Source organism: Crocuta crocuta, unplaced genomic scaffold (assembly GCF_008692635.1).
Source record: "Crocuta crocuta isolate KB4526 unplaced genomic scaffold, BGI_CrCroc_1.0 scaffold267, whole genome shotgun sequence".
NCBI classification, from domain to species: Eukaryota; Metazoa; Chordata; class Mammalia; order Carnivora; family Hyaenidae; genus Crocuta; species Crocuta crocuta.
Window position 1 is genome coordinate 3,214,272 of NW_027531899.1, and position 15,660 is coordinate 3,229,931.

The 15,660-nt window shown below is 35.6% G+C and overlaps 1 protein-coding gene across 1 annotated transcript in view; it reads left to right on the forward strand.

Moving 5' to 3' along the window:
- The window catches only part of LOC144239569 (uncharacterized), a 66,644-nt gene that overhangs the window by 9,241 nt on the left and 41,743 nt on the right, over window positions 1-15,660 (forward strand). Inside the window, 3 exon segments of the mRNA XM_077773638.1 lie at window positions 3,403-3,529; window positions 3,796-3,891; window positions 7,664-9,240. Coding sequence (XP_077629764.1) covers window positions 3,403-3,529; window positions 3,796-3,891; window positions 7,664-9,240 — 1,800 coding nt within the window.

The following is a 15,660-nucleotide window of genomic DNA, read 5'->3' on the forward strand; positions in this document are numbered from 1 at the left end:
TTTCAATAATATTTTATATTTTCAGAATGTAAATTTGACACCTATTTGTTAAATTGGTCCTTAAGTATTTTATTCTTTTTGATGCTATTGTAAATGGGATTGTTTCCTTAATTTCATTTTTTAAGTTTATTATTTTGAGAGAAAGAGAGTGCAAGCGTGTGAGGAGGGGAAGGACAGAGAGAGAGAGAAAGAAAGAGAGGGAATCCCAAGCAGGCTCCCCACTGTCAGCATGAAGCCCAATCTAGAGCTTGAAATCACAAAGTATGAGATCATGACCTGAGCCAAGAGTCAGACGCTTAACTGACTGAGCCACCCAGGTGCCCCTTAATTTCATTTTTGGATGTTGACTACAAGTGCTAGAAATGCAACTGAGGTTTTTGTGCTGATTCTATATCCTGCAACCTTGCTGAAGTTGTTTACTAGTTCTAATAGAATTTTAGTGGAGTCTTTAGATTTTCTGTGTACAAAATCATGCCATATGAAAATATTTTTTTCTCCTATCTAATCTGGATGCCTTTTATTTCATTTTCTTGCCTGATTTAAAACCTTCATTGCAATGTTGAATAAAAGTGTACATCCTTGTCTTACTCCTGACCTTAATGGGAAAGCATTTAGTCTATTACCATTTGTTATGTTAGCTGTGGATTTTCTGTAGATGCTTTATATAGTATTGAGGAAATTTACCTTTTTTGCTAGTTTGTTGAGTGTTTTTATCATGAAAAGATGATGTTGTGTTTTTTTAATGTTTATTTATTTTTGAGAGAGAGAGCTCAAGCAGGGGAGGAGCAGAGAGAGAGAGAGAGAGACACAAAATCTGAAGCAGGCTCCTGGCTCTGAGCTGTCAGCATGAGCCAGACATAGGGCTCAAATTCATGACCATGAGATCATGACCTAAGCCAAAGCTGGATGCTTAACTGACTGCACCCCTGATTTTTTTTCTCATGATATTTGTCCTGTAGTTTCCCATCACTAGTGATTTCATACGCTTTCAACCATAGCAAAAAAGGTTTCAAGTGTATGAGTTCATGTGTGTCCAGTTGTGTGTCTTGAATCAGGAATATTTGTGGGATTCTGAGACTCCTCCTACTGAGTTGGAGAAAAAAATGTAGTGTATAAGAACATGGGCTTTGCTGTCATACTTCTTGCAATCCCAGCTCTCCCATATAAGTAGCTTCATGACCCTGGGAGTTACTTATAACTCTGGTTTCTTTACTTTTTATTTTTATATTTTTAAAGATTTTATTTTTAAGTGATCTCTACACCTAACATGGGGCTTGAATTTACAACCCTGAGATCATTGCTCTACTAACTGAGCCAGCCAGGCGCCCCTGCTTACTTTTTAAATAGATAATAGTAGCCACTACATAGCCTTATAAGGGGAATTTTAAAAATTAATATATCTAAAGAAACTATTACAGTACCTGGCAAATAATAACTACTCAATAGTTGACAGTGATGATAATGTTGATGGTAGTAATGATCATAGATCATAAGACAGTTTCTCAGAAACATTGCAGTCTAGGGGCGCCTGGGTGGTTCAGTCAGTTAAGTGTCCAGCTTTGGCTCAGGTCATGATCTTACAGTTCGTGGGCTTGAGCCCCATGTCGGGCTCTATGCTGACAGCTCAGAGCCTGGAGCCTGCTTCAGATTCTGTATCTCCCTCTCTCTGTGACCCTCCCTGCTCACTCTGTCTCTCTCTCTCTCTCTCTCTCTCAGAAATAAATAAAAAACATTTAAAAAAATAAAATCACCTTTAAAAAAAAAACACATTGCAGTCTACCCTTTGGTGATTTTCATTTGTATTTCCTATTTTGCCTATCTCATTTGTACTTTTTCTTGAATAAATTCTCCCAAATGTGGGATATATGTGTTTTTTTCTTCTCAGAGCCTTTGCAGATTAAAAATTGTTTTTCCTTATTTCCTTATTTGAATATTGAAGTTTTTAAATAAAGATGAAGGGTTAGATATATGTAATCAAGTAACATTCTTTTCCAGAGATATGTCATTTGTTTCTTGGCTTCTTTTGCACCACAGTTAATGGTTTTAATTCTCAGCCTCTGATTGTAAATAAACAAGAAACAGGGTCACCTTGGTGGCTCAGTTGGTTAAGCATCTGACTTTGGTTCAGGTCAGGATCTCACAGTTCATGAGTTCAAGCCCTGCATTGGGCTCCCTGCTGTCAGCACAGACCCCACTTTGGATCCTCCCTCTTCCTCGATTTCTGCCTCTCCCCCACTCATACACACATTCTCTCTCTCTAAACAAAAAATTTTTAAAAAGAATAAAACAAGAAACAAAAACCTGAGTCGTTTTGTTGGATGCTTAACTGTTGATTCTGTCCTTGGCCCTTTACCCACTATGTGTGTTCTCTACAACTACTCCTATCCTTCAGCTATGGATTCAGCTCTCAATTTTAGGTCGATGGCTAATTCTCATCTTCCATCATACCTCTAACTGCCTAGTGGACCTTTCCATCTGTAAGTTCTACAGACATTTCAAATTTTGCACCTTCAAATTTTCATACCTTTGCTCATTCCTCCTGCCTTATTTCTCTTTTGTCTCCACTCTCTCCATGTTCCTTTCCTCACTAGATCACACAATTATTTGGACAGGTTCTGAGATAGTCACCTGTAAGTCCTATGTAATTCTTCCAATTCTGTCACAGATCAGTACAAATCTGTGACTACTATTTTCAGTTTCCTGCAAAATAGATGATGAATGCTTAAGTTTGCTGATTCAATAATTAACATCTTAATTATTTTTACTATGTTTTTTTTTTTCCCTCACAGTGTAATACAAGATTAGGTAAATATGAAGCCTTAATATACAGTTTGTAATGAACTCTGATCCTTGGATACTAGCTACATGAGTTCTTACATATTTTTATTTTGACCACTGCATCTAATTTTTTATTTTATTTTTTTTAATTTATTTTTGAGAGAGAGAGAGGCAGCGTGAGCAGAGAAGGGTCAGAGAGAGAGGGAGTCACAGAATCTGAAGCAGGCTCCAGGCTCTGAGCTAGCTGTCAGCACAGAGCCCGACGAGGGGCTCGAACCCAAGAACTCTGAGATCATGACCTGAGCTGAAGTCGGACACTTAACCGACTGAGCCACCCAGGCGCCCCAACATCTGATTTTTTAAAAAAAATTTTAAAGTTTATTTATTTTTGAGACAGAGAGACAGAGCATGAGCAGGGGAGGGGCAGAGAGAGAGGAAGCACGGAATCTGAAACAGCTCCAGGCTCTTAGCTGTCTGCACAGAACCTGATGCGGGGCTCGAACCCACAAACCATGAGATCATGACCTGAGCCGAAGTCGGACACTTAACCAACTGAGCTACCCCGGCACCCCCACTGCATCTAACTTTGATGACTTCATATTAATTAGGATGATGTTTTTACAGGAAACAGTGACGTTTAAGGATGTGGCTGTGGACCTCACCCAGGAGGAATGGCAGCAGCTGAAACCTGCTCAGAGGAACTTGTACCGGGATGTGATGCTAGAGAACTACAGCAACCTAGTCACAGTGGGTAAGGATAGCTTTGCAATTTTACATGGAATTCCTTTCCAGTTTTGGAATGTATGAAGACTTTAACTTGCCAGGTGAATTTAGTCTTCCTTTTCTTCACATGATTGTATGTACTCATCTGCAGGGTAAAGCCTAATTACTTTGTCTCACTGTGGAAATTCCTTTTTCCTCATTCTCCATAGGCCCTCAAGCCCCTAAGACTCAGCCCAAGGTGTGGATAGTTGCCTCCAGCATTAACACGCAAGTCTTTACTATTTCTTGTAATAGGTTGTCAAGTCACCAAACCAGATGTGATCTTCAAGTTGGAACAGGAAGAGGAGCCATGGGTGGTAGAGGAAGAAATGCTTGGGAGGCACTGTCCAGGTGAATAAGTAAAAAGGGAGCTCTGAATGAAAAAGACCTATAACAATTGTTCATGGGGTTGATACTATTTTACATTTTCCAAGATTTTCTTCTTTTTTTAAACTTAATTTATTTATTCTTGGGGGGAGGCGGTGGTGAGAGAGAATCCCAAGTAGTCTCCACAGTGACTTATGTGGGGCTCAAACTCACGAACCGTAAGAGCATGACCTGAGCAGAAGTCATATTTAACCGACTGAGCCACCTAGGTGCCCCTCTTTGGCTAATTTTATACAGTTCCTGCTCCAGATGATTAAATAGCATTTCTCTAGAAACACCTGCTTCCTTTAGTGGGAAATGATTTGGAGACCAAAATCTGGGCACAATAGTTGCTCATTAGTACTGGGTTATCATTGCTTCTAGGGCTTTTAAGTGGACAAAGCCAGGAAAAATACACTTCTTAGACAGAAAAAAAAAAAAAAAATGTATGTGTTTATACTGATATATCCAATTCAAATTAAGGAGTGTAGGGTTGTTACTTCTTTTGTTTTGGTATATTTTATACTGAGAATCTTGGCTCCTTATTGCATTAAAATATTTATTTGCTTAATCTATATATATTTCTCAACCTTGGCACTGCTGACATTTTTGGCCAGATAATTTTTTGCTGTGGGGGACTATCTTGTGCATTGTAGGATGTTTATATAGGTGTAGAATGTTTAACACCCTCTGTGTCCTCTACTTATTAGGTGCTAGAAGCATATATCCCCTTTCTTAACACTCCCCCAAATTGTGACAGCCCAAAATGTCTCCAGACCTTCCAGATATTGCCAAATGTCTCTTGAGGCCCCAAACTGATCTAATATATATATTAATATAATATGATATAATCTATATTATAAAAAATATAATGACAAATGAACAATATTATTACTAATGATAATATATATATAATGATGAAATACATATATATATAATATACTAACAAGTTAATAATACCATTATTACTAATGATGAAAAGATTATTGAATGTAGTTTAAGACTTCTTTGGTTTTATTTTTTTCTCCCTTAGGATATAGTCACACTACTGTGTTTAAAAAGTCACTTTGAAGGGATTATGGCCCTAACATGATATGTAGGTTTACTTGTTTCCATTTGTTTTCAATTTTTAAGAGTTATTTTATATTTTCTTCCTTTTTAGATTTCATTTTTTTAAATTATGTAAAATATTTACATGATTCCAGTGTCAAAGCTATAAAACAAGTCAGAGATGTCATGCTTCCAGTCAGGATATATAAGTGAAAAGAAATCAATGTGCAGAACAGCATTTACAATATGCTACTTTTTTTATAAAAGAGTGGGAGAGGCAAATGTGTTAGATATATGTATGTATATAAGTTGAGTATATGTAGATATTAAAAGAATATAGGAATAACCTCAAAACTAATAAAAATGCTTATGTGTCAGGGAAGGAGAAGTCAGTGTTTCAGGGATAGGATGAAATCTAGTTCTCTCTGAGTATGCTGCTGTTTGGTAATTTCCAATTATTATCAACTTGATATTACTGGAAGGTGAGGTTTAGTACTTTTATACCACCACTACCACTTTCCCTTTCCTTTTTCTCTGGATGTAGATATATCACAATTTTTGGCTAAATTGCTTTTTACTGCTTACTTTGTTCTTTTCAGTGATACATTGTTACTGCTGAGCCAAGAAATGACTATTAATTATATATCCTTATATAAATTGTTGTCATTCCTAGAGTTACTACTTGCCTAATTATTTAGTCTGCTTTGTTTTCTATATATTTTTAATTTTAATGAGACTCTCAAATCTTTGTTTAAATAGGGAATCCATCAGTGTCATTAGTTTTCCTTATTTTGATGCATGAAAGGATAAAAAGGAAATTCTAAAAATCTTATAGCTAACAAATTTTTGATGCTTTTTGAGTAGGAGTCTGTTGGATTAGAACCTAGGAGTTTTTGTGGAGTTCCAAATGCCAATTCTAGAATTCCAGTTCTGTGGGTCTTGTATTTTTAATCTTCTCATCTGATATTTGGAGGTACATGCCATCATTCATGAGGGACAAGCAATAGAAAAGGATTGGAGGGGCTCATATCTGGCTCAGTCAGTAAAGCGTCTGGCTTCGACTCAGGTCATGATCTCAGGATTCGAGCCCTGTGTCAGGCTCTGTGCTGACAACTCCGAGCCTGGAGCTTTGCTTCAGATTCTGTGTCTCCCTCTCTCTCTCTGCCTCTGCCCTGCTTGTGCTCTCTCAAAAATAAATAAACTTTTTTACATATATATATATACATACATATGTATTTATTATATATAATTATATATGTTATGTATATATGTTTATATGGTTATATATTTTATATTACATAGGTATTATATATGTTTGAGATATATATATTTTTTTAAGAAAAAGGATTGGAGATCTTACCATTCAATATATACAAGTTTACATTATTCCTATTTTTTTAGTATGAGGCTTCCTTTGCATCTGCTTTATTTGTTCCTAAGTCTAGAGCCTGTATAATTCATTTTCTCTAGAAAGTAAGCCTTCCTTTTCCTGATCAAGTGATAGATACATGATAACTTCCTGTGTAGGTTGGGTAGGAGGTGGGGGGATATTGGTCATGATTCAGTTACAGAGAAAAGAGCTCATTAGTAGCTAACTTGAGAAGGAAGGAATGTATATGAAGGTATTAAATGTCACATCCAGAACCCTGTATGCAAGTGTGTCTAGGAAATGTAGCTTTAATTCACCCTTTGCAGGATGTGGAAACAGTATGAGGTTGGAAAGATGTTACATAAGTAAATCCATAATAGTTGCCTCAGGGAATGTAATTGCTCCTTAAGATTTTAAGTTAATCCTCTTCATACATCTTATCTCTGTCTTCTGATTACCTGAATCCTTTAATTTGTTAGCTTTTCCAGTGCTTTGTGGCCAAAATCACTTTGTTACCTGACTTTTACAAGTTTGTAGTACTTTAACTTATTAGCCCTGCTGTTAGTTATCAGTTCCCTATATGCCTTTCATCTCCATTCTTTTGTTGAAATCTCTTGTTTACCCTTCTTTATATTCCTATTTCTTTTTTTTTTTTTTTTGCGTTTTACCTTTAATTCTTTTACTGTCATTTTAATGGATTTTTAGGGAGAAAGAGAAATAAACATATACATTCAATCCACTGTGTTTAACCACAAGTGTTACTTACTTCTTTCCTTCGGTCATTTTGACTCCCTATCCTGTCATTTATATATTCACCCTTTCATCTTAATTATTTTTTTTTAATATTTTTATTTATTTCTAGGAGAGAGAGAGAGACAGCATGAGCAGGGGAGGGTCAGAGAGAGAGGGAGACACAGACTCTGAAACAGGCTCCAGGCTCTGAGCTGGCAGTCAGCACAGAGCCCGACGCGGGGCTCGAACCCACGAACCGCAAGATCATGACCCAAGCGAAAGTCAGACGCTCAACCGACTAAGCCACCCAGGCGCCCCTCATCTTAATTATTTTGTTCATGTTACTAATTTCTGCATTATTAAGCACACTTTTAAAATCAATCAAAGCTACTTAGGCTTATCAATGTCAGTTTTCTCTCCGTAATATTTTCTATAGGAGTTAACCTCTTAAAACTTAGAAACTAGACACATTTGTACTTTGGATTTCTTTTATATTGGGAGAGACTAGAGTCAATATCAAAGACCAACTCTGTAGTAGAAAATTTCTGAAATGTTATTAATAGAGCAGAAAAATTCAAAAGTAACAATTTTGGTCCTCCGTTTTAGAAGTTTGGAAAGTTGATGAACAACAGATCAAGAAGCAACAGGAAGCACTTGTGAGGAAAGTCACCATCTCCAAGAAAACTCTGATTAAGGAAAATGTCATTGAATGTAAAAAAATTACAAAAATATTTCCTTTGTATTCAAATATTACTTCAAGACAAAACTTCTATGAATGTGACTCACTTGATAAAGGATTGGAACATAATTTAGACTTACTTAGTTATGATAAGGACTCTATAAGAGAGGAAAATTATGAATATAATAAATACATGAAGCCATTTTACCATTGCTCGTCCCCTGTTCTAATCCCCTTTAAGTGTAATCAGTGTGGACAAGACTTCAGTCATAAATTTGACCTCATCAGACATGAAAGAATTCATGCTGGAGAGAAACCCTATGAGTGTAAGGAATGTGGAAAAACTTTCAGCAGGAAGGAAAATCTTATTACACATCAAAAAATTCATACTGGGGAGAAACCATATAAATGTAATGAATGTGGAAAAGCTTTCATTCAGATGTCAAACCTTATTAGACACCAGCGAATTCATACAGGGGAGAAACCTTATGCATGTAAGGATTGTTGGAAAGCCTTCAGTCAGAAATCAAATCTCATTGAACATGAGAGAATTCATACTGGAGAAAAACCCTATGAATGTAAAGAATGTGGAAAATCCTTCAGCCAGAAGCAAAATCTTATTGAGCATGAGAAAATCCATACTGGGGAGAAACCTTATGCATGTAATGAATGTGGTAGAGCCTTTTCTCGAATGTCATCTGTTACTCTACACATGAGAAGTCACACAGGGGAGAAGCCCTATAAATGTAATAAATGTGGAAAAGCCTTCTCTCAGTGCTCAGTGTTTATTATACATATGAGAAGTCATACTGGTGAGAAACCCTATGTATGTAGTGAATGTGGGAAAGCGTTCTCTCAAAGTTCATCCCTTACTGTACATATGAGAAATCATACAGCTGAGAAACCTTATGAATGTAATGAGTGTGGAAAAGCCTTCAGCAGGAAAGAAAATCTCATTACACATCAGAAAATTCACACTGGAGAGAAACCATATGAATGTAATGAATGTGGGAAAGCTTTCATTCAGATGTCAAACCTCATTAGACACCAGAGAATTCATACTGGTGAGAAACCTTATGCATGTACAGTATGTGGGAAAGCCTTTAGTCAGAAATCAAACCTCACTGAACATGAGAAAATTCATACTGGAGAAAAACCCTATCATTGTAATCAATGTGGAAAAGCTTTCAGTCAGAGACAAAATCTCCTTGAGCATGAAAAAATTCATACTGGAGAGAAACCATTTAAATGTAATGAATGTGGTAAAGCCTTCTCTCGAATCTCATCCCTTACTCTTCATGTGAGAAGTCATACAGGAGAGAAACCTTATGAATGTAATAAATGCGGAAAAGCCTTCTCTCAATGCTCATTACTTATTATACATATGAGAAGCCACACTGGTGAAAAACCTTTTGAATGTAATGAATGTGGGAAAGCATTCTCTCAAAGAGCATCTCTTTCTATACATAAGAGAGGTCATACAGGTGAGAAACGCCGAGTATTCTAAATGAGGGAAGGTGTTTTCTTAAACTCATGCTTTACCTAACTTTTGAAATATATATTGGTGTAAACTCAAAATAACAAACAAGATCTTTATGGAAAAATTGTAAAGCTTTACTGAAGGGCATAAGACTCGAATAAATGAAGAGAGATACCATGTATAGAGATGGAAAAACTCAGTATCATAAAAATGTCAGTTCTCCCAAAATGAATCTATAGACCTAATATAATTCCAAGCATCTAACAAGAATTTCTAGGATCTTTACAAAATGATTCTAAAATTCATGTGAAATGGAAGTCCCTGGATTGCCAAGACAATTTTATAAGAGAACATCAAGGATATATCTTCTACCATATAATACACAAAAGTTATGATCATTAAATAGTGTGTGGTATTAGAGCATGAACTCATAAATAGATTTTACAGAATAGAATGCCTAGAAATAAATCAAACGTGGTATATATTATACATGACATCATGAATCAGTAGAGAAATGACAACCAATAAAATTTGTTGAAGTATTTGGTTCACCATATTGGGGAAAATAAAACTACGTGCAACCTTACAATATATGAAGAAACAGAATTCCAAAGGATTTGAAGACTGGAATGTGAAAAGCCAAACTGAAATTCTTGGAAGGAAATAAAGGATGTTGTCTATGACTTCGAGGCAGAGAAGCATTTTTAAAAAGACAAAAGGACGCTGCAGTTCCATTTCTATAAATTCATCCTAAAGAAACTCACAGATATGCATATATATGATAATATATATATGCATATATATAAACTATAGATGCTAAATTATAGATGGGGTAATGGATAATAGTAATGATATAGGCAAATAATGGAATAGTATACAGCAGTTAAAAGCAATAGACTAGATCTGTATTTTGTAACATGGGTAGTTATGTAAAACAGTGTTCAGTGAAAAAAGGTCAAGATCCTCAAATGAAACATATTGTATAATGACATTCATGTAAATTGGAATTAAATCATAAAGAACAGAACTATGTTTTATTATTATTGAAATATGTATGTATTTAAAATGTACTAGAAGGGTACATACCAAATTATTATTAGTATTTTCTCTGGCAGGAGATTAGGATTGAGGGTGTTGATCAAAGGGGACTTTTAGCTTTATTTGTAATTTTTATGCCTTAAAAAAGAAGGTTGATAGCATATAAAATAAATCTTAATGATTCACAGTGGAAATATGAATGTCTTGTCTTAATGGTGTTTTTGTAGTTATTTCTCAGATTTTATGGGCTAGGGAAAGCCTGTGCCCATAGGAAAAAATGTTATAATGGATCCATATGCCCTATCAGACACGGAGCTATTTTATCAAAAATATTTCCAGAAAATTCGTAATTAGAAGTGATAGTCCTATTTACTATATAATATGAAATTAGAATACCAATCTTATGATTTTTTTTTACATTTTAACATTTTTAAAATTGTAATTCATCTTTTTACCAATTATGTCTTAGATTTAACTATGTAATTATTTATTAAAATTTTGAAAATCAGATGGGAGTATGATAAATCAAGTATGATTTTATTTACCATTTTAGGGCATTATAGTCTGCTAATGATTCCTTCTCTCTCAGTGTGTCTTGCGTTATTTGGCAACAGGTTTGTTGGATTCATAGCTAATTAATTAGTAATATATTTAGAGTCATTATGGAGAAAATAACATTTTTATGGAATTGACTCTCTGACATCAGTTTTCTTGCTGTGTAGGTTTCCATAAAACCAGACAAACATTAATATATTGTTAATCATTACAACATTTTGAAATGAGAAAGCCTTTTATTTTCTTGAGATGGCCATAAGCAATTGTGTAACACTGCTTCACTCTTAACCTACAGATTATTTTATTCCTTTCACAACCCTTGACCTATATGACCTATCTCATTTTAGTTGGAAGTGGTAGTGGTCTCAGACCCTGAGCTGTAAAAACAGAGTTTCTATAAAAGGATCTTCTCTATAACAATATGTGAACCACCCCTTAAAGTAATGTTTTATTATGCCATCTCTACAATATTACTTAATATACAGAAAACCATTACTGCCTTTTTAGAAAGGAGATTAGAATGGGAGCTATTGATCAAAAGGGAACTTAAAGCATTGAATGTTTGAATGTTCGCTATATTTGTTTGAGGGTGATTTCACAAAACAAAATATCAAACTAAAGTTGTGATATACAAACATGACTGTATCACTTTTGATTTTATTAGCTATTTTTTTAAAATTTTCTTTATGTCTTTATTTCGAGAGACAGAGAGCGAGCAGAGGAGGGGCCAGAGAGAGGGAGACACAGACTCTGCAGCAGGCTTCAGGCTCTGAGCTGTCAGCACAGAGCCCGACGTGGGGCTCGAACCCACAGACTGTGAGATCATGACCTGAGCTGAAGTCGAATGCTTAACTGACTCAGCCACCCAGGCACCCCAATTTTATTAGCTATTTTTAGAGATTGACAGTGACTTACATTTATAAATTTCAGGGGCTGATTTTCATGAAAACAACAATTTACCAAAACTTAAGTATCTAAATGAGTAGTATCTCATAGTCTCTTCCTTATTATTATTTTTTTAGTGTTTATTTACTTTTGAGAGAGAGACAGAGCATGAGCAGGGGAGGGGCGGAGAAAGAGGGAGACACAGAATCTGAAGTAGGCTCCAGGCTCTGAGCTGTCAGCACAGAGCCTGATGTGGGGCTTGAACCCACAAACCATGAGCCAAAGTAGGACACTTAACCGACTGAGCCATCCAGGCGCCCCCATAGTCTCTTCTTTAGTAGGTTTTATGCTAAGTCCAATTTTGCCAGCATACCTAATTTTTGAGACTTGTTTTTGAAAAAAACAGTTTTCAAAGCTCATGTGTTATCTACATAACAAAACCTGTGTTTGATGAGGATTTGCAGAAATTGGAACCGTTGTCCATTTTTGATAGTAATATAAAATTAGTGTATAGCTACTGAGGAAAACAGTTGGGCAGTTCCTCAAAAAATTAAACATAATTACCATATGATTCTGTATTTCTGCACCTAAATCTATCTCTAGAAGAATTGAAAGCAGGGGTTCAACTTGATCCTTGTACACCGGTGTTCATAGTGGCATATTCAGAATAGCCAAAAAATGGAAACAATTCAAATGTCTAGCAATGTATGAATAGATAAAATGTAGGATATACATAAAGTGGATTATTATTCAGCCATGCAAAGGAAAGGCTTTCTGATACATACTATGACATAAATGAGCCTTGGAAATAAATGATTCCATTTACATGCAGTAACTAGAATAGGCAACTTCATAGAGAAAGTAGAGATTACCAGGGTGAAGGAAGAAGAAACGGAGGGTTACTGTTAAATGGGTACATCGGTTGTTTCAGATGATGAGAAAATTCTGGAAATAGTGATGGCGACTGTGCAACATTATGAATATACTTAATGTCATTTAATTGTATACATAAAATTGTTAAAATGTTAACTTTTATGTTACTAATGCTTTAACACACATATGCATAAGTTTAAAAATACCCTATTTTGTAATGTCAACATCTGAATTATTTTATTTTTAAATATAATTTATTGTCAAATTGGCTTCCATACAACACCCAGTGCTCATCCCAACAAATGCCCTCCTCCATGCCCATCACCCACTTTCCCCTCTCCTCCACCCCCCAAGAATTATTTTAGAGTCATTCTCTATTGATAACTTTTTCTCTTGACTCTCACCTTTCCTATATTTTTGCTTATCTAGTAATTTTGATCGTATACTGAAACTTATGAATGATATGTTGCAGAGACTATGTTGTAATTTTCTGGAGAATGTTGTCTTTTGTCCTAAAAACAGTTACCATGGCTGGGTTTAAAATCCAGCAGTAGCTGAAATACCTGCTCCATTCTTACTGTCTTCTAGCTGTTGGTTTCTGTAGGCTCTTTGGAGTTTACATAAATTTGTGAGGTTCAGGCATCAAAGATTTAGGCAGAATTTATATGTAGATGTTGAATCTCCTCTCTGTAGTTCCTCCTTTCTGGAATTTAACTTTTTATTTTTAAACCACTTTAGCAGCCTCAAACTTCACCCTCCCACTTCTCAGGCTAGTAAAACTGTGGCTTTCTACTTGAGTTTAGCCACTCCATGCCACAGAGGCAAGAAAGTTCCATTACATGATAATCTGTATAAAAATTAATGTCTCACAGTATACTTTTTTTCAAAGGTTAACTTCCCTTCAACTTTTTGCCTGTTTTTAGGTGTTCCCCAATGTCTTTACATTGTGTGTGTGTGTGTGTGTGTGTGTGTGTAAAATAGATGTAGTCCAGAATTATCTTTTTTTGCAATCCATGAAACATTTTATTTTGAATTAATATTTATGTATTTTTAATTTTATTTATTCTAAAGTTAGCTAACATACAGTGTAGTTAGTCTTAGCTTTAGGAGTTGATTCCAGTTATTCGTCACTTACATATAACACCCAGTGCACATCCCAACAAGTGCCCTCCTTAATTTCCATCACCCATTTCCCCCACCCTCCCACCTCTTACCCATCAACCCTCAGTTTGTCTTCTGTATTTACGGTTTGCCTCCCTTTCTTATTTTATCTTATTTTCCTACCCTTCCCCTATGATCATCTGTTAAGTTTCTGAAATTCCACATATGTGTGAAATCATATGATATCTGTCTTTTTTGACTTATTTCGCTTAGCACAATCCCCTCCAGTTCCATCCACATTGTTGCAAATCACAAGATTTCATTCCTTTTCATCACTTAATCCACTTGTCAGTTGATGGGCATTTGGGTTCTTTCCATAATTTGGCTATTATTGATAGTGCTGCTTTAAATCAGCACTCATATATCCTTTGGATAAATTCCTAGTAGTGCAATTGCTGGGTCATAGGGTAATTCTATTTTTAATTTTTTGAGGAACCTCCATATTGTTTTCCAGGGTGGCTTCACCAGTTTGCATTCCCACCAACAGTACAAAAGGGTTCCCCTTTCTCCACATTCTCACCAACATCTGTTGTTTCCTGAGTTGTTAATTTTAGCCACTCTGACATTTGTGAGGTGGTATCTCAATGTAGTTTTGATTTGTATCTCCCTGATGATGAGTGATGTTGAGCATCTTTTCACGTGTCTGTTTGCTGTCTAGATGTCTTCTTTGGAAAAGTGTCTATCCATGTCTTCTGTGCATTTCTTCACTGGATTATTTGGTTTTTTTGGGTGTTGAGTTTAGTAAGTTCTTTATAGACTTTGGATACTAACCCTTCATTCAATATGTCATTTGCAAATATCTTCTCCCATTCTGTCTGGTTGCCTTCTAGTTTTGTTGATTGTTTCTTTTGCTGTGCAGAAGCTTTTGATTTTTTTTAATGCTTATTTTTTGGAGAGAGACAGAGTGTGAGTGGGGGAGGGGCAGAGAGACAGAGACAGAGACAGAGACAGAGTCTGAAGCAGGCTCTAGGCTCTTAGCTGTCAGCATAGACCCTGATGTGGTGCTTGAATTCAGGAACCATGAGATCATGACCTGAGCTGAAATTGGATGCTTAACCAGTTAAGCCACCCTGGCACCCCTGAATCTTTTGACCTTGAAGAGGTCCCAATAATACATTTTTCTTTTATTTTCCCTGTCTTTGGAGCCACGTCAAGTAAGAAGTTGCTATGGCCAAGATCAAACAGGTTGGTACCTGTTTTCTTCTATAGGATTTTGATGGTTTCCTGTCTTTTTGACTTATTATTCAAATATTGACTCAAATAATAAGTCAAAAATAAGTCAAATGAAAGACATTTAGGTCTTTCATCCATTTTGAATTTATTTTTGTATATGGTGTAAAAAAAATGGTCAAGTTCCATTCTTCTCTATGTTGCTGTCCAGTCTTCCCAGCATCATTTGCTAAAGAAACCATCTTTTTCCATTGGGTACTCCTTCCTGCTTTGTCAAAGGTTAGTTGGCCATATATTTGTGAGTTCATTTCTGGGTTCTATTCCCTTGATCTTTGTATCTGTTTTTGTGCCAATACTATGCTCTCTTGATGATTATAGCTTTGTAATACAGGCTGATGTCCAGAATTGTGATACCTCCAGCTTTGGTTTTCTTTTTCAACATTACTTTGGCTATTCATGGTCTTTTGTGGTTCCATACAAATTTTAGGATTGTTTGTACTACCTCTATGAAGAATATTGGTGCTATTTTGATTGGGATTGCATTGAATGTGTAGATTGCTTTGGATAGTATCGGCATTTTAACAATATTTGTTCTTCCAATCCATGAGCATGGAGTGTTTTTCCATTTCTTTGTCTCTTCTTCCATTTCTTTCTCTCTTCTTCCATTTCTTTCATAAGGTTTCTATAGTTTTCAGCATATGTATCTTTTACTAGAGTTTATTATATTTTATGGATTAATCTGAAATAAAAGTGGAACTAGAA